This window comes from Dromiciops gliroides, chromosome 5 (genome assembly GCF_019393635.1).
Source record: "Dromiciops gliroides isolate mDroGli1 chromosome 5, mDroGli1.pri, whole genome shotgun sequence".
Lineage (NCBI taxonomy): Eukaryota > Metazoa > Chordata > Mammalia > Microbiotheria > Microbiotheriidae > Dromiciops > Dromiciops gliroides.
The window spans coordinates 16540750-16568745 of NC_057865.1; the positions used below are offsets into that span (position 1 = coordinate 16540750).

The 27996-nt window shown below is 50.2% G+C and overlaps 1 protein-coding gene across 1 annotated transcript; it reads left to right on the plus strand.

The window, feature by feature from the left end:
• NFE2L3 (nuclear factor, erythroid 2 like 3) lies at nucleotides 1–26909 on the plus strand. The gene is made up of 3 exons (XM_043965342.1): nucleotides 1–780; nucleotides 20219–20302; nucleotides 23565–26909. Exons 1-3 carry the CDS (start codon nucleotides 199–201, stop codon nucleotides 24813–24815), a joined length of 1917 nt encoding a protein of 638 aa, XP_043821277.1. The 5' UTR covers nucleotides 1–198; the 3' UTR covers nucleotides 24816–26909.
• Nucleotides 26910–27996: the final 1087 nt, after the last annotated feature.

Sequence of the window (27996 nt, forward strand, 5' to 3'; positions counted from 1 at the left end):
CCTCCAGTCGCGGTTCCCCCGCCGTGCCCCGCGCTCGCCACCCCGAGTGGTCGGTCTCGGGGCGCCGCTGCTGGACGCCCGCCCACCCGTCCGACGCCAGCCTGGGTCGTGGGCTTTCTCTTTCTCTTCGCTTCCTGCGTTTGGGGAGGCTGTGAGGAGGCGGCGGGTGCGGCTTGGCCCGGGAGCCGTCGGGGAGCGATGATGATGTACCTGAAGCCGTCCTGGGCGCACGGCTGCGGCGGTCTCCTGCACCTGGCCGTCCTGCTGAGCCTGGCGGGGCTCCGCATGGACCTGGATCTCTACCTGCTGCTCCCCTCGCCGCCACCCCTGCTCCGGGACCCCTGGGCGTTTATGGGGAACCCGGGCGGCGCTGCCTACGCGCTGCCTCCCTTACGAGGAGGAGCCGTCGGGGGCTCGGACCAGCTGCACCCCAAGTGCTGGGACGCGGACTCGGCTTTGCAGCCCGAGGGGCAGCACCTGCTGCAGGAGGTGCGCACTCTGGGGGGCCCCTTCATCCCGCGTACGCACGTGGATGCTTGGCTGGTGCACCGCGTGGCGGCGGCTGGGGGAGCCGACGGCGCCCCGAGACTGCTGGGGAATGGTGCCCCGACCGAGGCTAGCGGGGGCGGGGGCCCTGGAGACCCCGGCGGCAGTAGCAGCGGTGGCGGCAGCGGGCCGGCCCGGGGTGAGGACAAGGACAAGGAGGCTGAGGAAGAGAAGTCCCCGACGGCTGCCCCAGCCTCAGGAGGCGTCGAGACCAGCGGATGGGCGGTTCAGGAGGTAATTCACTTCAAGGCATGCACCCCTGCGTTCCTGGGACTTAGAGAAGGGCCGAGCCCTTACAGTACATCTAAAGCCAACCTCTTCCCTTTTTTACGAGCTGAAGAGACTGGCCCAAGGTCACACAGGCAGCAGAGCCAGGATTCCATGGGAGAGGCTTCTAACTCTGGGGGCTCTTTCCACTTCCTCACTCACCCTGCTGCTAGACATGACAGTGTAGACGGGATTCCGGAGCTTCTCTCTGCCTCACTCCTAGCCCCGGGCAGGGATGGAGATGGGAAATGGGGAAATTAGAAGCGATGCCAGGGGTTATCTAGGCTAGGAAGGGATGAAGAGGGATCATTCCCTTGGCCTCTGGACCCTCGGACGTCCTGAGGATGCTTCTCTGCTGGCTGCTCCCCGGAGGCTTTGAGGAATAAATCAAAGGACCCTTAAGGCTGCGGTCCTTCGGAAGATGGAGCATCGCCTCCCTCCCCCCCTTCCACTTATGCCCTTCTGGGATTTTAGGATACCTCGGCCCCAGCGTGGGGAGGGAGCTCTTTGATGCTGGGGAGGGGACTAGATAATAATTCCCCCTCCTGCTAGCTTTCTAATGTGGATATTTCTAAAGAACCTACCCATGTGTGCTTTAGTCTACCTGCCAGACTAGAATGTTGTCATAAACAAACACCCTGGGTGGTAGACGGTTTACAGAGGGGGAAACTGAGGCACAGGGAGGTTGTGATTCATCGGGAGTTACAAGCCTAGTTCAAGCCAGGACTGGAAGTCTGGCCTGGGACTCTCCTTGACTACCGGTATAATCCTGGTGGAACAGAGCAGATTTCCAAAAGAGTCCAGTGTGGTTGAGGTCTGTCTTCTCTCAACAACACCCTTGTCAATGAAGAAGGTGGACCAGTTGGCCCCTAAGGACCCTTCCAGCTCTAGAACTCTACTCCCCATGACCTGGGTTTGAATCCTGCCTCTGAGGAGCCTGGCCAAGTCCCCTGACTTTCTCTGAGCCTCATTTTCCAACTGTCTAAAATGAGAGTGGGTTGGATGAGATGGCCTCTGAGACCCTTCCAGCTAGATCCTATTCTAGAGCTCTGAACTTGTGGGGAAAAGGAAATCTTGGAGTGCTTTTTCCTCTCCTCATAATAACCTTCCACCAAGCCTTAGGCAAGTCACACTAGCCTGGACTGACCGGTATTGCAGGAGAGTAAGAGCCCTAGGCTAGGACCCAGGCCAGGGGGAGTGGGCCCCTCCAAGGTGAGTGGCTCTAGAACAGTCCAGTCCTTCCTAAGGGTGGTGCCCAGCCCTCGTTAGCGCAAGGACAAGACAGGCACAAACTGTCTACTCTCAGGAGCACAAACAGGTTTCCTTTTGTCCATGAGCCTTTTCCAGTGGGGCTTCCTACCCCCACCCCTACCCCCATCCCCTGCTGCTCTGAGATAGACTGGGGAAGTGGACTGTGCCCCGTGTATCCACAGGGACCACGATGGGCAGTTAGGCCCAAGGACGCAGGCCACCTTCTGCAGCCTGACTGCCCAGCCTCATCTTTCATGCCAGGACAGTCCAAATGCCTTTAAATGATTTGTTTCCCCTGAAACCTGCAGGTTAGAGATTAGTATCAGTCAACAACCGATCTGTTCCTTGGATATTGTTTTGGCTGAATTGCAATCTTATGCAAAGGAGGGGAAAAGTTCTGGGCTGATTTAACTCTCTGTGGGCTTGCTGTTGCTGGACCAGCTTCTCCACCCTCACCTAAAGAGAAGCTTGTTTCCCAGTGGGTAATGACTCACCCTTATGCTAATCTAACCCCGATCCTCCTTGGATGGATTACAGTCATCCTCAGTCTACCCACACAGAATCTCTGAAAAGTTCCCCCCACCTCACTCACACTGTCATGGCCACGTTCCATCATCATCCTCTTGTCTTGCCAGGACTGCTGTCCTTCCTTTCTGCCCCTTGATAATCCATCCTCTGCACAGCTGCTGCTATTAGTCAGATTTGTACCCTGGAAGACTGTTACTACCTTGCTCAAAAAACTTCTGTGGCTCCCTGTTGCCCCTTGGTTAAACTGCAACCCCCTTGGCAAGGCATTTAGGCCCTCTACCATTAGCTTCCGCCTGGTCTTCCAGTGCTCTGCTGTCTAGCTGTGCTGGGCTAGCCGTTGCTCTGAGTGCCACACTGCCCCATCTCTGGCCCGTGAGCATTCTCTCAAACCATGTCTCATAGTCATGAACTCTTCTTCAATCTCTCAGAATCCTTATCTGCTTTCTCATTGAAGCCTTCCCTGATTTCTGCTGTGCTAGGCAGAGAGGAGAATCTGAAACTAACTAGGTAGCATTTATATAGTGTTTGAAGATACGTGATGTACTTTGAAGACAGTGAAATGTATAGAGTGCCAAACCTGGAGTCAGGAAGACTCATCTTCAGGAGCTCAAATCTGTCCCCACACACTTCCTACCTGTGTGACCCTGGGCAAGTCACTTAACCCTCCTTGCCCTGCAAAAAAAAAAAAAAAAAGTGACTTGCCCAGAGTCATATAGCAAGGGAGCATCTGAGGCAAAGTCCAGCTCTCACAGAGTCAGAGGACAAAGAGCGAGGGGTCTTGGAGACCAATGAGACATCACTTTGAGCTGGAGGAGTCAGGGAAAGCTTCAGGAGGAGGTAGCACCTGGGCCCAAAGGTGGAGGTGAGGAAGGTGAGAGCCATAGACAGTTACAGTGCCCAGAGGTGGGGTTGTAAGGCCTGCCTGCCTAGCTCACCTGGTTATAAAAATGAGTCAGACTGTGCAACAGCAAAGGCCCCTGCAGAGAGCAGTGGTCCAAGGCAAGCCCCAAATCCCTCTGCCCTTTGGGGCCCAGACAGAGTCCCTGAGGGAAGGCCAGAGGGGTCTGGCCAGCAGCCGGCCAAGGCCCCAAGCCTTCATAAATGTCCATGTTTCTATTTCCAGCTCAGCCTCCAACCTACAAAGATCTGGGTTCAAGGCCTACTTCAGCCACATACTATCTGAGTGACCCTGGGCAAGGGCTGGAGCCAAATATAGACTCTGCATAGAAAGCTCAGGCCTAAAGCTCCCTTTACAAGTAAAATGGCAGGCCCCGTCTGTGCCCAGGGCCTGTCCCTCAGGACCCCTTGAGACCAGGAGTGACCAGGGAGGTGCCAGTTTGCCCTGGTAGAGGAAGAGACCTTCCAGAAATGAAGTCCTAGGTCTAATAGTATATTTTTGTAAATGTTCCGTGTCTCAGAGTTTGAAGGTAAAGTGAAGCCGGTGTTTCTGGGGGAGGTGGGGGGGGCCTGTTAATGGCTGAGAACCTCACTAGTAACTGACTTTTATTGAGCCCTTTGAAGTGTTCAAAGTTCCCCAGGGGAGCCTTGTTATTTTACAGCCAAGGAAACTGAGGCCCAGGAAGTGGCTTACCTCCAGGGCCGAGGGGCTCCTGTCAGAGACAGGATAAGAACGCAGAACTCCCATGTTCAGCTGCTTTGTCCCCCTGTTATCAACAAAGAGAATTCGTGGGAGGGGGCACATGGGTGGGCATGCCCTCAGTGACTGTCACAGTGCAGTGGAGAGAGAGGAGCTGGGTGGGGATCCTGCCCTTCTGCTTCCTGGGCCTGTTTCCTTAGCTCTAAAAGGAGGGGCTTGCACTGGGCAGCCCCTGGGGTCCTGTCCACCTCTAAGCCCATGACCTCTGACACTCAGCTGGAGCGGATGGTCACCCAGCCTGCTCAAAGAGAGATCAAGGAAAGGCAGGGGCTCTCTTCTTCTCCTGTCTCCAGCTTGGTGCATAGTAAGCATGTCATTATGCTTATTGAGATTAATTGGGGAGATCTCCTCCTCTCCTCCCAAGTTCTGTTCCCCAGAAACATTTTGGCTTGGGGGTTGGGGTGGTTCCTTAGTAGCAAAAGTACAACTTGGTCTCTCATCTATCTGAGTGGCTCCAGCTTCTAAAACAGCCTTGGGAATCCCCTGATAGCCAAGCTGTCTCTCAGAACCCACACCATAAAAACAAAACCAAACCCACACCGTGACCAGAGAGCCGAGGACGCCCCTTAGGACCCCAAGCTCAGCCCCCACAGCCCAGTGACGGCACCTCAAACCCAGGGGCCTGTGGGGAAACTCCCTCCCCCAGCCATCATCATCTCCTCTATAATCCGTGTGAATGTCTGAATGGCCCCAGAATTGGCTTCCTTGCAGCCATGGGGCTGGACGGCCGGTGACATCTCCGATGCCCTGTTTGTGATTCCCATTTTGCATCCGGAGAAGGTGTGGTGAAAGTCTAGGCCATGGATCAGATGCCATCTGGTTCAGGGTCTCCATTTTACAGATGGGGAGGCTGAGGCCCCCCGTAGACTTGCCAAGGTCGCCCAGGCAGGGAGGCAGATCCCCTGGCCGTGCCCCCCAGCCTAACCCCAGGGCTCTGGGCTGACTTCGGAGCTTAAATCTCGCAGGCATTCTGATGCAGACAGAAGCCAAGGACTGGCTGGCACAAAGCAGGCGTGGGTGCTGCGAGCCCGTGTGGGGGTGAGGCCTCATCAGCCTCCGAGCTCGGTTTCCAGACTGGCGATCTCATTTCTAATGCCCGGGGTAGATGAAGTTTCACAGGTGTGCCTGTCCAAGGCTCTCCCTCCCCCTGAGGAGTTATTACACGCCAGGAGACCAGCCCCTGGTTACTCAGCAGATTCGAAGATTCGGTAACAAGAAAAGGGTTTCACAATCTAAGGCACATTCGCCAAGGAAAAGGCAGCGTGGGCCCCAGGACTTTTCAGCCAGGCCCTTCCCCCAGAACAGCGAACCTGGCTGACGATCCAGGGGGTTCAGCAGGGATTATAGATATGATCATTACAGATACAACAACAGTAAGAGTGAGCATTTACCTACCATTGGAAGGTTTGCAAAGCACTTTACTGGTGAACTCGTTTGATCCTCAGACGACCCTGCGGAGGTAGGTGCTATTATCCCCATTTGACAGGTGAGGAAACTGAGGCAGGGTGACTTGCCTAGTGCGTGTTTGAGACTGGATTGGAACTCAGGTCTTCCTCAGTCTAGGCCCAGCAGTCTGTGCAATGTGGGGACACCCCAAAGCCTCTGGGGCCCCAGGGGGTCAACCCCCAGGGAAGAGGCCCAGAGAAAGGAAGTGATTTGGTCCTGGGAAGACAGGGCATCTTCTCTGGGCTTGGGTGGGGTTTCCTGGGCTCTGTTGAAAGGTCCCTTTGAAGGACCCTCAGTCCTTCCTGGAGATACCTGTGAGCTGAGAGGGCGAGCCTGCTGCTTCTGTCCTCCCATACCCAAGCTGGGGGCGCTAAGAGGATGGGTTATGGTGTCCTTTGCAGGAAGGGCATTAAGCAAAGAAGCCTGGGGGGTGTGCCTACCTAGAGGGTAATGGGAGGCCGTGCCGCCTAGAAGGGGTGTGTGCCCTTCTCAATGGTAGTGGGGGTGCCCTCCTTGAGGGTAGTGGGGGACCATGCCCACCTAGTAGGGGTATGTGCCCTTCTCGATGGTAGTGGGGGTACCCTCCTTGAGGATAGTGGGAGGCCATGCTGCCTAGAAGGGGTGTGTACCCTTCTCAATGGTGGTGGGGGCCATGCCCTCCTTGAGGGTAGTGGGGGGCCGTGCCCGCCTAGAGAATAGGGAGGGCCATGCCCCTCTCATGGGGCTCTGCCTACTGGCCCAGAGCTAGAAGTGTTTAGCTTAGGTAAGAGATGACTTTAGGGAAGAGCAGGGAGGGGGGGCATCTGCCTTGAACGTCCTAGGGAAGAGGAGAACATACTCCCCACAGTGCTCTGGACGCCCCCAGACCCGTCCCTGGAGGATGACCCAGAGAGCCTGTGGTCACGGCCCAGAAGGGAGCTTGGAGCTGGTCACGTCGGGCCGCAGGTTTGGCCCCTGCCGTCCCCCTGAGCCAGGCTTGGCCCTCCTGCCGGTGGAGGGAGCGGCTGGCATGGCGAAACATTCGGGATTGCCTCACATTCCATCAAGTTCAAGGCCACACCAGAGATAGCTCCCTCTCTGTTCTCAAGCTGCCTCCTCCCTCCCACACGGACCTCACAACAAAAACAAGCCTCTCCCAGGAACACCAGCCTGGCTTGTGACCTCTAAAGCTGGGCTGCCCCAGGACCCCCGTCTGAGGTTGCCAGCAGGTCAGTCCCAGCCTGGGACAGGAGCATGAGCGGCTGCTTCCTGTGGTTGGCCTCCCCAAAGAGCCTCCGACCCGCCTTGGAAATCAGCCCAGGAAACCTTTGGAAGCCGGAGGCCGAAAGAGTTGGTGTGGCATGGGGAAGCCACCGTGAGAAGTTCTAGCCTGGCTTTGCCGGCCCTCCCCCGCCTCCCCCATAGTAGGGCTACAGCCTTGTAGATGGTGGTCCTGTACTCCCCCAGCTCAGTCTTGAACTGTCAGAAATTGGGGCCAGGGTCAGTGCAGGCCCCCTGACCCCACCAGAGGCAGCCATGCCTCCAGCCAGAGTGAGGCATCTGGGGTCCTGAGCCCCACACTTTGATCTCTCCCTTCAGGGATTAAATAATTAATAACCATAAGGGGGCAGCTAGGTGGAGCAGTGGATAAAGCACCGGCCCTGGAGTCAGGAATACCTGAGTTCAAATCTGGCCTCAGATACTTGACACTTACTAGCTGTGTGACCCTGGGCAAGTCACTTAACCCCCATTGCCCCGCAAAAACCAAAACAAAACAAAAAATAATTAATAACCATAAATGCTCAATAAACATGCTGCCCCCAATTACAAAAGTTTGTTCCTCCCTCCTCCCCCTCTAACTTAGCTGTCACTCCCTCCTTCCCCGTTACATGAACCACAATTATTTCATTCAATTTAATCAAACAAAAACATTGTGTATTAATGATGTGCCGGAGATAGACAAAAATGAAACAACTCCTATGGGAGGTGCCTGCCTTACAGCCTTTGCAGGGAGGCGTTTCTGGGCAAAGCAGGTTCTTGTATGGGGAAGGACTTGGGTCCCTCTGCAGGGCCTGCACCTGATTAAACTTCAGTGGTCCGGCTGTCTGTCTGAACGGCCTAACCCATACACCAGGTGTTTGTACTCCGTTCTGTTTTTCCTGTGTGGGTTGTGAAGTCAAGCTCTTTTGAGTAATCATGGGTCTCACTGATGAACCCCTGTAACAAATAGTAACAAGAACAACAACATGGGAGGCATCCGTGGAAAGAAGTCATTACCAAGGAAGACTTCCTAGAAGAGGTGACCTTTGCCTTAGGCTGCCCAGGTATAGGAATCTCATAGGCAGAGAGTAAGGAGATCATGCCAGGCACAGACAATAGTGAAAGCTAGACCGTGAGAAATCAAGCCCCGGGTACAGGGGATGGCAGTTAGGCCAAGTTTGTTGGGAGCATGGAGAGGGAGGAGCTGTGTGATAAAGAAAGGGCCTTGAATGGCAGTCTAGGGTGCTTGACCGCTCTTCAGGAGACAGTCAGGAGCCATTGCAGGGTCTGGAATAGAGGAGTTACCGGCCAAGTAGCCAAGGAAGCCAAGTCTGACCCTGCTATAGAGGAGGAATTGGAGAGTATAAGAAGAACTGTCAGGCTGTTGCAATAGCCCAGGTGGGTGTTGGAGAGAATTGTGTATAAGGGTGTTGGCCGTGAGAACCAGACCTGGAAAGGAAGGAAAGAGAGGTTGCTGAGGAAAAACGGGAAGAACTTGGAGCTTAGAGCATGGATAGGAAACAGGAGTTCCGGCCTCCCTGCCTTTGTCCGTGCCGTCCCTCATGCCAGGCATGCCCTCCCTTGTCACCTCGGCTCTTCAGAATCGAGGCTTAATCCAGGTGCCACCTCTCACCTCACACTTCCCAGGCGTTGGATTCTTTTTGCTTGTACTTCCCCTCTCCCAGTGCAGATCACATCTGCACCTTGTGGGCTTAGCAAGCTTCCCCAGGCCCTGAGCCTGTAGCGACCACCTTTCCACCCATTAAGCTCCCCAGCTCCTCCCGTGACTTTGTCCATTCCTCTGGTTCTCCCCCAGTAGAAGAGAAGAGCCTTCACACCACAGATGACCTTGGTGGGTGGTACATACAGTGGCAAGAATGCCTTTTGTGGAATCAGAGCACGGGTTCAAATCCTGACCAGGGTTAGTGCTCCAGCCCCATACTCGCTACCTGTGTGACCTTGGCAGCACAGGGTGATGTTTCTTCCCATCCTCCCTCCTCAGCACCGAGGGTTGGGTGTCCCGTCCCTGGCTCTCCCCACCCACACCCCCCATTCTGACCATTCTCAGACGCTGACAACACACCATACTTCCCAGAGGTGCTCCCTGCCCATTCACACAGTGCTTATTCCCTCCCACCCTGATTGCTGTGAAAGTCTACTGGACTTTGTCTCCAGGTCTCCCTGTTCTAGTCTGTCCTTCACACCCCCAGCCAGAGAGGCAGGATGGTGGCGTGAATGGAGCCCTGAACCAGGTCAGGAGGGCCTGGGTTCAAATTGCATCTCAGATGCTAATCATGTAATCCTGGGCCTGTCACTTAAACCCTCAGACTTTTAGTCTTAGTGACAGATCCCTGGTAATCCTGGGAAGGGCTCCCCAGTCTAGACCAAGGTCTTCCCTCTAAGGGGGAGAATGCTCCAAACAGCCTCACCATTTTACCTAGTCAGGGTCACACAGTTGGAGTCAAAGTCAGGATTTGAACTTGGGGCTCCCTGACATCTTAGAGGGAGCACATCTCTGGATTTGGAGGGTGTATCCCCCCCAGGGGGCTTCTGATAAATCTGCCCCCTTCTGGAAGTGGCCTTTCCTTCCTCTAATCTCCTGTTATTTCACCCTCTCCTATGCACTTATGGGGGTGGGGGGGAGGGGCTTCCCTTAGTGTAAGCTCCCTCCACCAATGCAGATTGACAGCTGCTTTTGCAACTTTTCAGGTCCTGGTTAATTGACGGTCTGGGGTCCCACAATCGCTAAAATAGAACTTATGTCACACTAATTTGTGCCTTGTCTCATTCCGCCTCCTGGAAAGGGTTAGCAGGTGATAAAATTGTGTGTCATTTTTATTAGGTTGGGGATGAGGCCCCTGAAGAGGAAGGAGACTCAGCCCAGGGAAGGAGAAGAGAGGGTGCCTGGGATCGGCTAGTGAGGGCGGGCTCCAGTGACACAGACAGACTGCCTGGAGACACAAATGAGGGGCTGAGGGAGTGAAGGACTCCCCAGGAGGAGAGCCAGTGTCCATTGCCAAAGCAGCCTCTTCTCCCGAGTCAGGTGCGACCCGATGAAGCATGCAGGGCGCAGTTCCCATTCTTATGTTCTGCTGGAGGGAGCCAGCCAGCATCACCATAGAGGACATTGATATAGCACCTACCCTGTGCTAAGCACTGTAGTTATTACCTCATTGGGTCCTCACAACAACACTGGGAGGAAGGTGCTGTTATTATCCTCATTTTGCAGTTGGGGAAACTGAGGCAGAAGCTAAGTGACTTGGCCAGGGTCATACAGCTAGAATGTGTGCCCCAAAATGTATGTCAAGTATTTGGGGAGGTGTGATATATTTTTTATTTACTTTATTACATATCAATTACATGTAAAACAATTTTTAACATCAATTTTTGAAAATTTTGAATTCCCAATTCTCTCCTCCTTTAGAAGGCAGGCAGTTTGATATTGATTGTACAGACATGTTATCTTCCATGTATTTCCTCTACAAACTACACCAAGACCTGGGATTTCGTTAACCTAAGGGCTCCATCCACCAGTGGGTATCCCATTCCTGAAATAATCCCTCAAGTTGTTGAGGGTGGGAAAAAATCTTCTGGCCTGGACCCACCTTCTAACAATGTAGAGCTGCTAAGCCTAGCTTGGCTGGCCTTCAGGAGGCAGGCACACAGTCCATCCATCACTAGGCCTCAACTTGAGGCCTTCTCGAGTTGAGAGGTTAGGCTTGAGTTTAGCACCCCACCCTCTGTCAGTTCCCCCCAAGATGCTTCTGCTCCTCCATTACACTGAGATCTCTAATGCAGTAGGGGGTGGATCAGGGTAATGAATAGTACAGTGATTAAGGACCCACTAAATGGGTCACTATGCTAATCTCTATGGACACAAAAAGAGGCAAAAGACAGTCCTGCCCTCAAGGAGTTTACAGTCTAATGGGGGAGACAATAGGCAAATAAATACACCGAATAAACAGGAAACCATTAACAAAGGGAAGGCACTAGAATTAAGAGGGGTTGAGAAAGGCTTCCCAAGGAAGGTGAGATTTTATCTGCAATTAGGGCTACAGCAAGATCTCCCCCGCCCAGCCAGATAAGAGAAGGTGTTTGTCAACATTATAATAATATGATTTATAATAATTATGTAATGATTGTGATGATAATTATAACACTATAATAGAATTTGTCCCTAATTAGTCCGGTTCCTAATTTCCTAAAAGGAAATTTGTTTAGAAGTCATAGGTAACTTTTTTGTGTGTGTGTGTGAGGCAATTGGGGTTAAGTGACTTGCCCAGGGTCACACAGCTAGTAATTGTGAAGTGTCTGAGACCGGATTTGAATTCAGGTCCTCCTGACTCCAGGGCCGGTGCTCTATCTACTGCCACCTAGCTGCCCCCCCCCCTAGGTAACTTTTGAGAGAGCAGTTTAGTTGAGTGATTGAGCTGTTTCTGCAGAGTTCATTAATGGATTGTCTTTTTGCCTCCTCTTCCCATGATGCTCTGTATATTTGCAGGAGAGGGAGGCTCAGGTTCAGGGTGGTTTATAGTTACTGTTCTTACAATACCATCTCAGTAAATGCCTTTACTTTGGGCTAATTCTGTCCTCTGGCTGACTGTTAAGGGAGTCTCTGATAGTGGGGGCTTGTGAGTGATCGTTTTAGGAATGTAGACTTGAAGAGGACCTTGAGTCTGGGACAGTCCCCCTGCTCAGGACTCAACCTTCATCTTTGAGTTAAGGGGCTGTCAGTAGCTCAGGCTGGGGTCCAACATGGAAATACACCTTCCTGTTCTGAAACCCTCATTTCCTAACAGGACACCATCCAGATTCCTTGGTTTTGCACTCAAGGCCCACTGTAACCTTCCTTCCAGCTTACTCTCCTAATGTTTATCTCTTCGTGAGCTTCCTTGTAAGCCTCTTCTCACACCATTTCTTCAGTCCCTGTCCCAACCTACCCTCTAATTCCCTGGTCCCTCCAGCCAATGGTTGTCTTACCATACTGAATGTTCCAGTAGATCTTTAATCTCTTCAATGTGGATGTTCCCTCCAACGTGCAGATTTCCACCCATCTAGGCCATCTTTGAGTCCTCTTGACATCTTAAAGATGCTCCCAAGCGCTGGATGGGGTATTCATGTTCATTCTTCAGAGAAAGTCCTGGCCGGTCACAGACTTGCTCCCAGCCTATCCTTATGACCCACCAGGATGGGTCACATCCTCTTTCAATTGTTTTTCTTCTCATCCCCTTGTCACCCGCTCTTTCTGCCCCCTTCCCCTCTACTGTAGAGGGGCATCTCCTTAGAAAACGACTGCTCTCATCCATGGCCTCCAGAGGCCAGTGAGCAGTGGTGGTCTGTGAGCCCACCTATTGTCCAGCTTCCTGGCTGTCAGCCCCTCAATCCAAGCTGGAGCAATTCCCGGCTCTTCCTCTTTGAGTCTAGATCTATTTATGCTCATGACACTCCTCTGTGATTTCATTATGTTCACTTGTATTTTAAACACCATATATATACTTATGTATATGTGTGTGTAGTGGTAGTAGTAGGCCTCCACCAGTCAAGGACAACCATGGATCAGTGCCTTGAAGAGCCACAGGCCACAGTGTGGCTGTGCAGTCCGATAACAGGAGCCACAGCTCCCGAGTGACTTATAACCGGTAACTGCCACATCCTGTGTTGTATCTACCCCATGAGGAGTAGCTGGAGTGTCCTCTCCAGGGCGCTGGCCTGGGCGGATCAATATGGAAAACAAGCTGTTGCCCATGCAGCAGGTTTTCCCTCTCCTTGACATTGGTGGATCCAAAGGAGAGGCAGAGCCAATACAGTTTGGCACCAGTGCCACTGAAGGAGTTGCCAGAGGGATGTGATGTCCAACATCCAACTGCCTAAGGGACTCCAACTCCTGATTTTTCCTTGGGGTTAACTCCCGAAGCCTTGTGTAATACATATAGATATCCTACTAGTTATGTGACCCTGGGCAGGTCACTTTACCCTGCCTCAGTTTCCTCTTCTGTAAAATGAGCTGGAGAAGGAAATGGCAAACCACTCCAGGACAATCACCAAGAAAACCCCACATGGGGTCATGAAGAGTCAGACAGGGCTGAAAAAAACGAACAACAAAATATAAAGCCAGGTTTTTTGTTGTTGTTGTTTGTTTTGTTTTGGGTTTTTTGGCGAGGCAATTGGTGTTAAGTGACTTGCCCAGGGTCACACAGCTAGTTAAGTGTCTGAGGCTGGATTTGAACTCAGGTACTCCTGACTCCAGGGCCAGTGCTCTATCCACTGTGCCACCTAGCTGCCCCTAAAGCCAGTTTTAATTAAGTTAGCAAGCACTTATGGAGTGTGCCAAGCCCTAAGCCCAAGAATAAAAATTCAAGCAAAAGGAAAGATAGGCCCTTCCCTCTGGGAGTTTACATTCTAATGGGGTGAGAAACACATGGGAGGAAGCTGAAAGGGGGGAGGGGAGGAGAGCTGGTGGAGGAAGTAATCCGGACAGTCAAAGGAGTAAACATGGGGGGGGCGGGTGTGCCTAGAGCTCCCAGGAGGAACCAGCCAGCCTAGAGGAAGAGCCACAGACACTGAGCATCTTCAGGGTCATAAGTTACTGGGTAGGGACAGCTAGGTGGGGCAGTGGATAAAGCACTGGCCCTGGATTCAGGAGGACTCGAGTTCAAATTTGGCCTCAGATACTTGACACTTACTATCTATGTGACCTATGGGCAAGTCACTTAACCCTTATTGCCCTGAAAAAAAAAAGATAATAAATTCTTCAATTAATACATTTAATAATTATATATTTATATAATATATTATATAAACACAAGTATATTATGTTCCATAAATTTGTGGCAACTATATAACTTTATATTATATATAATAAATGCATGTTAACATATTGTATTGATAATATTAAATATAATAAATTCAACACCCCAGTTTCAAAGCTTTCCCACTTTTGTCTCCTTCTGAACCTCCTTCCTTCCTTCCTTCTCTCCCTCCCTCCCTCCTTCCTTCTCTCCCTCCCTCCCTCCTTCCTTCTCTCCCTCCCTCCCTCCTTCCTTCTCTCCCTCCCTCCCTCCTTCCTTCTCTCCCTCCCTCCCTCCTTCCTTCTCTCCCTCCCTCCCTCCTTCCTTCTCTCCCTCCCTCCCTCCTTCCTTCTCTCCCCCCCTCCTTCCTTCCTTCTCTCCCTCCTTCCTTCCTTCCTTCCTTCCTTCTCTCCCTCCTTCCCTCCCAGAGTCCACAGTCCACAGAAGTCACAGTTCCAGGGAAGTAGAATTGGCTTCATTTCTTTCCACTGTGGCTTTGCCCCCTGGATGCTCTTCACCTGTAGCTCCCATTTGGCTCAATCAGGATCTCATTTATTTGGTGCAGGAACTCCCCATTGATGTGGGAATTCCTTTCCTGCTTTCAAATGTTTCCATACTGAGGGCTGAGAGGTTTGCTAGAGGGGCCAAAGGGCTTATCCTCATGTGTGGGTAGGTTTGTGATAGTGAGTGAGTGGGTGGGTGGGTGTGGGGGGAGGGGGTGGCCACCTTTCTGGCTAACTCAGCTCTGGTCCCCATCTCCTTCCCTTTGAAAGTGTGAGGGGAAAAAAATCCCCTTCTCAATAATTCTCAGGAACTCAGCAGCAATGTGACAAAGGCTCTTTTATTTCCTTCTCTTGAGGAGGCAACCTAGTGTGCAGCTAGTAGGTGCCCAGAATGGAGGCTCGCAGGCCCCATTTTATCCCCTAGTCCCTAGCGCAAATAGACCCTTCCCTTTTTCATCACTAATTGATTACTCAAGGGTTACAATCTACCTGCAAAGACTAGCTAATCAGAATGCAGTATTCCCAACGATAATTATTGACCTAATTGAGACCAGCTCCGGCTCCTAGAACCATGTGATTTTCTTTGCTGGAGGGGGAGGAAAGGATCTGAGACCTTTGTCCTACAAGCAGGTCAGGAGGGGTATGACTGACTGTTCTATCCTCATTGAGAGGAGACGACTACCCTTTTTCTCACAGAAAGTCACTTTCATAGCCCCCAGTTCCCAAGGGTCTGGTAGCCAAAGGTCTCTGCACTGATGTTGAGAGAAACACCACATTCACAGGTGGATACTCCCTGATCCATGGGGTGGACACAGTCTCCAACAACCCACCCACCCTTGCTTCCTCATCCTGGAGATTCTTGTCCAGAGATCTCCCCAGTGCATTTTCAGCCTTCCTCAAGGCATCAAAAATTTTATTTATTTTTGTCTCATACTTAATATCTAACATTTACATAGCACCTAGCAATTATTTCATTTGATCCTCACAATCAACCTGGGAGATGGTTGTTGTTGAGTCATTTCATTTGTGTCCGACTCTCTGTGACCCTATTGGGGATTTTCTTGGCAAAGATCCTGGAGCGGTTTTCCATCTCCTTCTTTGGCTGATTTTACATATGAGAAACTGAGGTAGAGTTTACTTAATTGCCCAGGGACACACAGCTGGTGTCTTCTACTGGATTTGAACTCCAGGCCCAGCATTCTGTCTATATCCAGTATAGAGGAGAATAGAAAGAGAGGCTTGTACATGAAACTGTAAATATACCCTCTACAGATGGCAATTTTTAAAAGAATATCGTAGTCAATACTTGCTGCAAAAATGTTTCCTAGTCAGCTGTTCCCCTTCTAATCTTAACCACGCTGATTTTGTTTGTGCAGAAGTGCTTCTCATTTTAGGGAATTAAAACTGGCTACTGTATCACCTGCGATCTTCCTTGGGAATGAACTCTTCCTCTTGGCCCAAACCTCACAGGGCTTCAGTTATCCCAGCAGTTTTCGTCATGTTACCTTGGTGCTGCTGCTCTTTTAATACTCCATGGAGGGGCAGCTAGGTGGCACAGTGGATAGAGCACCGGACCTGGAGTCAGGAGTATATGAGCTCAAATCCGGCCTCAGACACTTAACACTTACTAGGTATGTGACCCTGGGCAAGTCACTTAACCCCAATTGCCTCACTTAAAAAAAAAAATACTCCATGGAAGCCAGGAGCATACACAGGCTGCCCACCCACCCATTGCTTGTCCCTGCTTCCTGACCTGGTTCCCTGTTCAGTCTTAGTTGGTTTTGACAATGCATTTCATCCTACTTATTGCTTGTAATTCAGCTCAAAAATATCATCCGTATAAGATCTGAAAAATTCTTAAGGTAGCCGTGAGCTCCATCCTGTGACTGAGGCCAGGATGGGCTCTCCCAAACCTCACAGGATTGTTTGCATCCTCTGGGGGCTAAGTGGGGTGCTGCCTTGTGCCTCTGTTTACCTTCTCTTGTGAGTTTCTCTTTCCTTTCTAATTATGTTGCAAGCTCCCTAGGACAGGACTCGTGCTTTCTACAGCCTTGTCTCTATCCTCTCTTCTCTATTAGAATTGAGGGCAGGGTCTGTCTTTTGTATCCCGAGGACTTAACACAGTGCCTCAAATATAGTAGGTGCTTAATACATGTTGATTGATTGATTCTCCTCCCCTGGGGCTACTAGGTACAGGTGCTCAGGCTGTATGGGACAAACCCATGAGCTTCCCTCAATCCACTGAAGAAAGACTTCAACCTTCAGACAGGAACCTTTCTCAGGAACACGTGTATAGGCATGGCCCAAGCCCATATCTCCCACCATCCTTGTGCCCTTCCCTCTGATCCAACTCTTGGGGTCCTTCGTGCCTCACAGTTGCTGCCTGTGCTTCTGTCCCCAGGCTCCATTCCCTCCCCCCATCCCCGGTTCCTGTGGCAAACACACCCAGGAGGTGCCCCCATGCCAGCCCTGAGAGCCAGGCTGCCCTGCCCTCCCTGCCCAGGAATCCTCAGTCATAAGAGTCTTGTACTTTGGGACCAAACTGGCCAAGGGACTCATCTGGCTGCTCATTAAATATTTAAAGAGAGTGAGCCCCTCCCTTCAGTCTTCTGACTTTGATCATTAAGTATCTAATTATTTGTAGAGATCATTGTTGGTCACTTAGCCATTAATTATTTGTTTTAAGGCATTATCTCAGCAATTTAATTCTTGATTAATTATTTTAAGTTCAGTTTTAGTAATTTAAGTATTAATTATTTAATTATTTTTCTAGTTAGTTCTCCTTGCCTTTTTAGTGTCCTTGCTAAAAGGTGCTCTCAGAACCAGACAGGAGGGAGCAGGAAGGATGCTGGAGCTGGTATCATAGGACCAGGGCTCAAATTCTGCCTCTACCATTTTCTTATTATTATCTTAATATTGTCATTGCTACCTTGGTGGCCTTGGCTCATTCGCTCCTCATCTGTAAAACAGGGATCATAACACCACCTCCTTCCTAGGGTGGTTGTGAGGATCAAAGGAGCTGGTAATCACGAGGCACTTAGCACATGCCTAGCACACAGTAAGCACTATATAAATGTCAGCTACTACTATTATTAATGATGTGTTTTTATTATCATCATATAGTCATCCATCATGGAATTGCATTAGATGTTATTGTAGACTTAGCTACTCTCAGCAGTGCAATGATCCAAGACAATCCCAAGTAACTCATGAGGAAGCTTACTATGCACCCCTATAGAAAGAATTGATAAAAAGAACACTGGTGGATTGTACATATATAACCTGATTGGGATCTTGTGGAGGGGGGAGGAAAGGGAGGGAGAAAAATGTGGAACTCTAAATCTTATGAAAATGAATGTTGAAAACTACCCTTAAATGGAAATGGAAAATAAAATAAATGTTTGTAGATGTTATTGTATACAATTGTAATCAATATAGAGATATAATTGATGTTATGATGATAATTATAACATGATGTTTAATATATTAATAATTGCTAGCATTGATATCGTTATGGTTGGCAAAGTACTTTAGATTTCCTATCTCATTTGACCCTCACAGTAACCCTGGGCAATATTTTACAGATGAAGAAACCGAGGCAGGCAGAGGTGAAAGGACTTGCTTAGGCTCACAGAGCTAGTAAGTGTTTGAGGCAGAATTTGAACTCAGGACTTCCTGACTCCCAAACCAAGTACTGTCCCCTGTACCACCTGGCTGCCCCAGCTGTTCAAATATCTGCTGAATGATCCTGCTTGGACCAGGTTGGGATACAGCTGGACGGTGACCTCCCTCATTGGAGGATCTTGCCTCTCCCTGCAGCCGCCAAGGTCAGCACGCACTGGCTTTTTAGGGGTGTCGAGGCACCCCCATGATGCACCTGGAACCTGGTGCCCACAGAAAACATCTCCAGATTGTTCACACAGACGGCTGTCTTAGTGCTATTGGGATCCTGGTGCAGGACTGGACATTTGCCCTTGGTGCACTTCAGCCTCCCTCCAAATAATCATGTCATTTCTCTGTAATTGTGAATAAATACTTGTTCCCTCCCCCCCCCTTCCCTCCAACCTGCGGGAATCTCGGGGCCCTGACTGCCCCACAGGGTCAGGGAAAGCCTGGGGAGGCTGAGACTGGCGTGAATAGTCCAGAGCCCATTCCTCCAGGATCAGTGTTCTCACCATGGAATGAGACCCTTGGGAGGAGGAGGAGGGGCATTTCCCGCCCTTTTAGCAGTCAGCCTGTTGAGAAAGGAATATTGATACAACCCCTCTTCATTTAATACTCCAAACAATGATTAAGCGCTTACTGTGTGCTTCCTCAAATCGCACCAGTGTTTTTCAACATGGCCCTTGGGCAAACAAATTCCTTTGCCTTTCTCAGCCTCCATTATCTAGAGGAGACAATTATAGAAACAATACTGATAATAATAAATAACATTCACAGAATGCTTACTGTGCACCAGGCCTGGTGCTAAACACTTTACAATTATCTCATTGGATCTTCACAACAACCCTGGGAGGGACTGTTGTCCCAATTTTACATAGGAGGAAACTGAGGCAAGCAGAGTCTCCACGGAGAAAAGCCAGGCCGCAGAGTATGGCGCCTCAGCCTCCTCAGAAGAGCTCACCCTTGTCCTGTGCCTTGGCCCAAAGGCATCCTTTGCTCCTTGGAGTGTGCCGAGTTCTCTGAACGCTCCAAGTGGACTTTGATGCGCTCTGAAAATAGCGCCAGGAAAGACACGTACCACGAGAGTTCTTCGGGCTGGTCCATTACTGAGAAGGGGCTGCTCTTCTATGGGAGAGAGAGTTTGGGTTCGGTCCCTATCCCTGGATCACACAGGCCCAAACCTAGAGGAACAGGGATGTGAGACCTTGTGCATTGTGGGAAGATCTCTTTGGGGGAAGAGCCGTGCACAGGACACTGGAAAGAACCAAGGGGCAAAGAGTCAGTCCACACAAGTCATCGAGTGCCAGGCTTGGGGCTGAGGACCGGGAGGCCCTGCCCTCAAGGGGCTTACACTCAGGGGGCAGATGGATAGAGACATAGAAGATATGCAGCCTAGGCAGAAAGTCACTTAGGGCCTGGTTTTCTCATGTCGGAGATGTGTGAGATTTAAAATTGGATATTAGATCATAAATCTCCCCTACTTAACCTTTCCCTTAATTTATCTCCCAGACTAGTAAATGGAAGAAGCTTTTGGTTTTCTAGATAGACCTTTTATTGTTATGGTAGTCACAAGGTGGTGATGATTAGAAGGATAGGAAAGTAGAAACACAATACAAATCGTCTTAAGTCTAAGCTTAGTCTATATTCCTTATAAAAAACTCACCAAAACCGAAGGCCACCTTTGGAGAGAGAGAGACCGTCTGTGCAGCACAGTCAGGAGACCAGCAGAGCAGGAAAAAGCCCCACTTCGGTTCTCTCCTTGCCTTTTCAGCTCGTACCCCGGAAGTCGAGTGCATAGCAGGCAGTCTGACATGCGCAGCAGGCATACTGGCGTGTATAGCTCATGCCATTGGTCTCCTCCCCGAAAGGGTGGTCCTTAAAGAAAAACTGGCATCTTTCAGTTATCCTAACCGACTGTTAAAAAACTTTCATATTTTTTTTACCACAGATGAAAGGCTGAGGGAAGCCTATGGGCCCTTTCCTGTCATACACAAAAAGGTGATACAGAGTATGGCAAAGTTACAATGGAATTGATATCAAAATGCTCATGGACCCCCACTTGAAGAGCCCCTGCCCTGCACGGCCTCCCAGTGTCAGTCTATGAGCCGCTCTGCAGGAAGAAGATGGCAGGCTTTTTCCCATGACCCAAGAGATGAGGAACCTAAAGGAAGCCTCACTTCCTAAGGGCTAGAAGGGAAGGGAATCTGGAAGCTGGCTGCTCCTGGCCACGGAAGCCGGGTCAGAGGATCCTGGGGCCCTTCTGCCATTGAAGGCAGCTCCTCTGGACCAGGGGCCTTGAAAAATCATCCCTCTTCTTGTGTCTTTTACAGAGCAGTGGGGATGAGACAGATGTAGGCTGGCCTCTGGAAGACATCTTCCATCTGATGGCGCCCCCGATGGAGAGTCCCCCGGAGGTAAACGGGGACCCTGAAGGGCTGGGGAGGGCACCCAGTGGTTAGCCTTGTGTCCTCCCTCACAGGCAGCCTAACCAACCTCCCAAGGGCAGTGGACAGGGCCATGGGGAGGAAGCGCCTCACCCAGCTCTTCTGTGACCTCATGACCCATGTGACTGTGAGCACATCCCCACCCTCCCTCCCCTGGAGCCTCAGTTTTTTCATCTGTAGTGAATGGGCCTGGTTGGTCACTGCCAGCTCTGAAGTCTGTTCATCCCTGGGAGCCGACATCTGTGGGACCATTTTTACAAAGTGCTTATCGTCTGTTAGTTCCTGCCACCATCCTGGGGAAGCAGGTGCAAGGATTATGGCTTCCTATTTTAAAGATGAAGAGCCTGAGGGTCAAAGGAGTTGAATCCTTTGCCAGTGGTCACAGAACCAGCAGCAGTATTAGAAGTGGGACTGGGCCTTTCTGACACCAGTTAAAGAGCCCAGCAGGCCTGTTGATGCTCCAACTGTCTGTGGGATTGTCAGTTGAGGGCTGAAGACAGACGACAACTGGTCCCAGTCCCACCCCCCGACCCCTCCCCTGTAGCCAGGGACAGGGCCCTTCCTGGGCTGCTCTGTGGAAGAGAGATGGCAGATATCCTCTCATTACCTGAGTTGCAGGTAAGGAGACAAGTGAATAAAATCTCAGCTCACCTATTCTAGCCTCCCCCCAACAAAAACTGATATATTCCTTCATATAGCACCCTGACAGGACCTCTGCTTGAATACCTCAGACAACCTGAGTTCAAATTTGAGCTCATATACTTATTAGTTGGGTGACCCTGGGCAAGTCACTTAACCCTGTTTGCCTTAGTTTCCTCATTTGTAAAATTGGGATAATAGTAGCATCTACCTCCCAGCATTGTTTTCAAGATAAAATAAGATTAATAATAATTAAATAGTAAGCCAATCAAATAAGATTTTTGTTTTTGTTTTTTGTCTTTTTGGCAGGGCAATGAGGGTTAAGTGACTTGTTCCACGGTCACACAGCTAGTAAGTGTCAAGGGTCTGAGGCCGGATTTGAACTCAGGTCCTCCTGAATCCAGGGCCGGTGCTCTATCCACTGCACCACCTAGCTGCCCCCAAATAAGATATTTTTAAAGCGCTTAGCACAATGCCTGGCACATAGTAGACTTCATAAATGTTGTTACCCCTTTGATAATGCTCTTCTCTGAATCAAGGAGTTTGTGATTAGAAGGGAGATAAAAATTATTCATTCGGTGATTGAAAAGGGTGGGGAGGAGGATTTCCTTAAGAGTTTCCCATTTTGGGCCTAAATACCTTTGACCCAGGAGAAAGAGGAAGAGGCCCACTTTGTAGTGCCCTTCTCTATCCCTTAGGGCTGGGGCCAGGCAGGGGGCAGGGCCGGTCCCCCACTCCACCTTCAAGTCTCAGCCCTTGGGAAAGAGGAGAGAGAAGTGTGGGAAACCCCAGGCACCCATTTGTCTACCCTGGCCAGGACAGAAACCTTAGCCACCCACGGACCCCCTAAGCCCACCTCCTGTCAGAGGCAGGAGATGGGGAGGATCACCTGTGTGCTGCAGAAACAATGTGCTTTGGAAGGGAAAGTCTCAGTCGAGCACCTACTGTGTGCCAGGCAGACCAAAGACAAGCAGAAGCCACCCCCCCCCACAAACCAGAAACAGGGAAGGGAGCGGGGAGACAGAGACAAGGAGGGAGCAGTCATGGGGAGCAGCTGGTAGAAAGGGCCCAGAGCTGGGCAGCAGAGAGGCCAGTGTTGAAGGATTTGAGAGGAAGGGGGGCCCCTGGAGTTCTTATGGAGAGAGGAATGATGGGGGGGGGGCGGGAACCTGTGCTCCAGGAAGGTCATGTGATGAGTTGAGGGGAGGACAGCCTACAGTGGGGAACATCTTGAGGCAGGCAGGCCTCCCCCCGCCCAGGCTATAGCAATAGGCCTGGGGAGGTGAGGAGAGTTTGTACCAGCTTGGGGGGGGGGAGGGTGGGGAGCAGGCTGTCCCTGAGATGTCACAAAGGAAGAAATGAGACTGATTGGAGGCATGGGGTGAGTGTGGGGGAAGAGCCCAAGGTGCCATCCAGGTGTGGTCCTGGAGGCTTGGGAGGAAGGAAAGATGGGACTGACTGACGTGGAAACCCAGGGGGCCCCCAAGTTGAGCCATCTAAGGATGAGCCATGGCAGTGAGACTGGACAGCATTTAGGAGAGAGGTCAGGGCTGGATATTTAGACACGATCAGACACATGGGGCAGAAGGAGCAACAGAATTGTTGTCCATCTGAGGACCTGGGGCCAAGCCCTAGCTCTGCCCTTTCCATGCCTGTGTGGGGTCATCCCCCGTCCCTTCTCTGAGCCTCAGGTTCCGCATGTTACCTGGGCACTCAATTCACTGCTTGCTGAGGTCATTCAAGTGCCCAGGGCAACCGTGACCCCTGCTCACATGTCCCCGGGGAGTGCAGTCTTTGGAATGGGGGTCGTGTGACCTGCCAAGGCAGGTGTGGGGCCCCAAACAAGGTTACAAGAGGAATGTTTAACCAATTTAAGGGAATCGGTTTTGAGCCACAACCCTCAAAGTACAAACAGTGAATAGCGGAAGGGATTCCAATCTAGACCCCAGGAACAAGAAGTTTCAGTTTTAGTTTGGGGGAAATCCTGTTCGTTTTTTCTATAACTCACAGTTTTAGCCGATTCCTTTTCAGAGGTATGGCCTAGGCAGCAGTGGGTTGGGTCCTCTCCCAGCCCCAGAGCTGCGTATGATGCTGTGATGTCGTCACCTCCCCACCGTGGGCCTCAGTCACTCACTCATCTTCCTTACGGGTTCTTCAAAGAGTCAAAGGAGGTCATGCATGTTACATGCTTGTCCAGTGGCGGCCCGCTGTATGAATAGCACCTCTGTGCTGGTTTTCCTAACATCGGAATGAATTGTTTTCAATTCAATTTCACCATTGTTCCAAGGCTGAACTAGGCCAACCCTGCCCACAAGGAGCTGACATTTTGCAGGAAGGATCTCCCACAAAGCAGGGAGTGAAGGGGGCACTGAGGACAGGGACCCTACTTCCAACTTAGCCACCAGGCAGCCTTTTGCTCTTTGGGTGGAGCCCCTTGGGCAAACATAGGGGTAGGGCAGGAGTCCCCCGAAGATGACAGGGGGTGGTGGGGCTCAGTGCCTTGTGAAGTGTCAGCAACTAAAGAAGGCTTGCTGATGAACTGATGGATGCGTTGGCAATCTGTGGGGGTCTCTCACTTTGTCCTCTCTTCCAGGGCATCTTGGCTCGCCCCCCGATGCTTCTCTGTAACAACAGCTGTGATGGCGTGGACGATCCTGGGCAGTACAGTGTGAACTTCAGCCAAGCAATCAGTCATGACGTTAGTCTCCACGAGGCCATGTTGTGGTGTCCAGAGACATCCAGAAGAGACCCGAGGGCTAGGCAGCCTCAGACCCTGGAAACATTCTTACCCCTGAATTCCGGCGGTGCCCTTCCTCTTCCAGGGATGGATTGGGCAGGGCTTTTTCCATCTGCTGAGAGCAGGACCAGGAACCTAACAGCCCAAGACCTTCTCTTGGACCTCGATGAAAACATATTTGATGAGATAAATCTGATATCCTTCGCCATGGAGGAGGGCTTTGACCCGATGGCAGTGTCCCAGCTTTTTGAAGAGCCAGATTCTGATTCTGGCCTCTCCTTAAATTCCAGTCACACCAGCACATCTGCAGCCAACCCTAATTCCTCAGCTTCCCTGTGTGATGACGAAGGTGCTGTGGGTTACAGTAGTGACGCTGAATCTCTCTCCCACCGGGGACTCGAGGGCGCTGTCGGAGGTCACTGGCCGGAGACCAGTGAGCTGTGTGGTTCGGATGGTGAGAAAGGTTTGGAGCCTTCCGGGGAACCTATATTGGAACATATTTTTCACAACCACACTTATTACCTACTGCCAAGTGCCCCCTCATCTGAACCTCTCCTTCCGTGGTCCCACCAGTCCCAGAACGTAAAGAGGAGCGGCTATCACAGGGACCACGACAGCATCCTGAGCCAGGATGACCACCACGCCAAAACGTTGTGCCTTCCCTTCTCAGTGGATGAAATCGTCAGCATGCCCGTTGACTCCTTCAACAGTGTTTTAGCCAAGAGTTATCTGACGGACACACAGGTGTCCCTGCTCCGGGACATCCGAAGGAGGGGCAAGAATAAAGTGGCTGCTCAGAACTGCCGCAAGCGCAAACTGGATGTGATTCTGAGCCTGGAGGAGGACGTGTGCAGCCTTCGAGCCAAAAAGGAGAGCCTTAAGCGGGAGAGGGCCCAGTGCAGCAAGTCCCTTCACCTCATGAAACAGAAGCTACGTGACCTTTATCGGGATGTTTTCAGTAGGTTAAGGGATGACCAGGGCAGGCCTGTCAACCCCAACCTGTATGCTCTTCACTGTGGCCGGGACGGCAGCGTTTTGATTGTACCCAAAGAGCTGATGACTTCCAGTCTTAAAAAAGACAACCAAAAGGAAAAGGAGAGAAAATGAGGGGAGGAATTCTATTCAAGGGAATTCTCTGGAGGGAAGGTTACCTTGGTCAAGGAGCCTGGGGAAACGGGGTCACATGAAAAACCGGAATAGAATCATGACCTATCGAACCTTTGTGACTTCTAACTTGGCATGGCCTGGCCCTAGGTGGTTGCTGCTATCCCAGGGTGCTCATACTCTGATGAACAAATTAATTCAACAGATGAACATGTGACTGGGTCAAAAGCTCAAGCGAGGACTTCCAATTTAGTCCATTAGGAAGTACTGCTATACGGACTGGCAGTGTGATTTCTTTTTTAGCAAGTCTTCAGATGGTACCATGCTAGCAACCACCAACCTCCCCTTCCCTCCCCAAAAAAGGTGATAGACCAGAATTTGAAGTCAAGTGGAGAGTGTGAAAGCATGGGATAGGACAGCTACCAAGGCATTTTGGGTAGTGGCCACATTTTATAGTAAGATGGATGGTCACTTTTTTTTTCTTTTCTTTTTTGGTTAGGCAATTGGGGTTAAGTGACTTGCCCAGGGTCACACAGCTAGTGTCAAGTGTCTGAGGCCGGATTTGAACTCAGGTCCTCCTGATTCCAGGGCTGGTGCTCTGTCCCCTGCACAACCTAGCTGCCCCGTGGTAACTTTCAAAAAAAAAAAAAACCCCTTCATATTAGAAGAGGATTCCCTGTTTTCATTTGGAGTAGCCTCTAGAAATTCCAAGTGATCTTTTGTTCTCATTCAGTTGTATCTTGACCCTTCATGACCTTCATGACCCCATTTTGGAATGGAGCAGTTGGCCATCTCCTTCTCCAGCTCACTTTGCAGATGAGGAAACTGAGGCAAACAGGGTTAAATGGTTTGTCCAGGGTCACAGAGCTGCCCCAAAGTGACCTTAGTTTGCCAGATTTTTTTCATTTAGTCTGTTAGCACTGGAACCCAGATCAGCCTTTCCAAAGCAATTTGTATTTAGAATTTTGTGAATACTTAATTTATGTATTTTTCTTGCTATGAAAATAAATTATTTGTAGAAAACTAGTTCCCCCCCCCTTTTTTTTGTTCTGAAGATGTCCTGGTGGCTTTTCAGACTTTTTATCTATCTATACCAAAATCTTAAACTGTCATTGTTGATTCATTTTGTTACTTTTAGTTACTTCTTTTAAGCCTGCTCTGGAAAACATCTGTAATGTGTTTAATTATCAACCAATGACTTTTCCTCCTAAACCCTTAACCTGATTTCTTTGTTGCTCTGAGACAGAAAAATCGTCCTGTCAGTACTTGAGTGGTCTTTGGCGTATGGTTTTATCTGGAAAATCCTTTGTAAACATTTTGAATTTTTAGTTTAAACCTAGGAATTTTCAAAACCAAAAACTTGCTTATAATTATGCAATTGAATTCGGTTGAAATAGATGGATCAACGGAGCTAAACTGTTCACCTATAAATGGTAGGGCATCCTTATTTCCAAAATTTTGCTATGTATAATTTCAAAACTTTTTGCTACCTGCCTGTTTAAACTGTTTTGTCTTAAATTAAGCAGTCTCTTCAAGTAAGGTCCAGGAGTTTAGAAGTATGCTCTGAAAGGGTGCCTGTTTGATTAAGGGTACTGGGCCTGTTTTAGGGAGAGGATGGGGCCACCATGATGATAGTCCAAAGGCCAGTATGATGGTAATTGGGAAACCCTGCGCACCCAGCAGAAAAGCCCAGATGAATTGTACTTTTCTTAATGGAATAAACATGTAGTGATTTGTATTTTTGGTCCTTCCCATCGATGTTCATGAAACGGCCAGACAGTCGAGTCTGGTCCTGCCTCACTGTGGAGGGGGGCAAGGCCCACTGTGCTTCCCAGAAGCGGGCATGATGCCCCTGGCTCAAAAATAAAGTGGCTTCCCCACCTCTCACCTGACACCTGTGCCTGATCCAAGAATCCTACCAAGAAATGCTCCTAAGGTTGTTAAACCAGCCTTTCTTCCTTCAGAGGTGGCCCCCCCCTACACCTCCCAGTATGTTTATTCAGGAACCTTTTCCCCCCCTTCTTTGAAAAAGCAATCATCAGGTTCAGGGTGTTCATTCCAGCAATGCTACCCAGGTCTTTGATCACTCAAGTGTGGACTAGAGTCAGAATATAACAAAATATTAACCAGGAGGGAATTAAGTGTCTTGAACGAAGGTTAGGCACAAACTATGACAAAATAAAGGATTGTATGTTTGATGGGAAAAATGACTAGTCCAGTGTCATGGTATGCACACATTCAACAAGTCTGAATGGAGTGGGCTAGCCTGAGAATCAGTAGTTATTGCCTCTAGCTCTCTCAATGAAGCCAAGAATGGGGAGAACCTCACTCTTGCTCCAATTCCACTTGAGTTGAAATTCTCATTCTAGTTACTCTTCCTCACAGCTGCCCTCCTTGGGGGATTGGAACCAGTCTTTCTGCCTCATTGTCCCTAGGCATCACCCTCTGGGTGCCCATTTCCCCCTACACTCTAGGGTACCTATAAATAGCATTCAGGAAAAACGTCTGTCACATTTGGCATTAACAGCAGTTGAAGTGGGATGATGTTCTCTTGCTGGGTTGGGCCAGAAGGGCACTGTCATGTTGGGCCTCCCTTGGAAGAAATACTGGAGTAGTTTGCCATTTCCTTCTCCAGTTTATTCTACAGATAAGGAAACTGAGGCAAACAGGGTGAAGTGACTTGCCTAGGGTCACTAAGCTCTATCTGAAGCTCATGAATGAGCTTCCTGGACCTGCTATGCACAGCACCACCTAGCTGCCCTTCATTGCCTTGGCATGAGGACCAGAGCACTGATACAGAGGTAGTTCAATGAAAATAGGGAGGTTCTTGGCCATGGTTAACAAATACTAACTTTCCCTGGACGCTGACCTGGTAAGCCAGGATGCCTGCCCCCCCATCAGCCCTATCCAATACAGGTGCTCCAAAATATGACTAAGGCCCCTCCATCGTCAAAGTTCCTGGTAAGTGTTCAGTAGCATAAGCTTGGTGGGACACCTTTTTGGAGCATAGACCCACATTAGCAAGCACTTCTCTTCTCCCAGAGTCCTTAGACTGCAGACCATTTTGAATGTCAGATCAATTTACTTTGAACCTGATGTTCAAGATATACCCAGACAATCAAGGCGACCATTCAAGGGAGGTAGACTGTTGCATAGTGTTGGATAGCACTGGCCCTGGATTCGG

What these genes read in the sequence shown, in the direction of transcription:
- NFE2L3 (XM_043965342.1), top strand. Translation starts at nt 199, where the DNA reads ATGATGATGTACCTGAAGCCGTCCTGGGCGCACGGCTGCGGCGGTCTC. An exon ending in GCGGATGGGCGGTTCAGGAG is followed by an intron (nt 781 to 20,218) that starts GTAATTCACTTC and finishes TGTCTTTTACAG; the next exon opens with AGCAGTGGGGATGAGACAGA. An exon ending in CGATGGAGAGTCCCCCGGAG is followed by an intron (nt 20,303 to 23,564) that starts GTAAACGGGGAC and finishes CCTCTCTTCCAG; the next exon opens with GGCATCTTGGCTCGCCCCCC.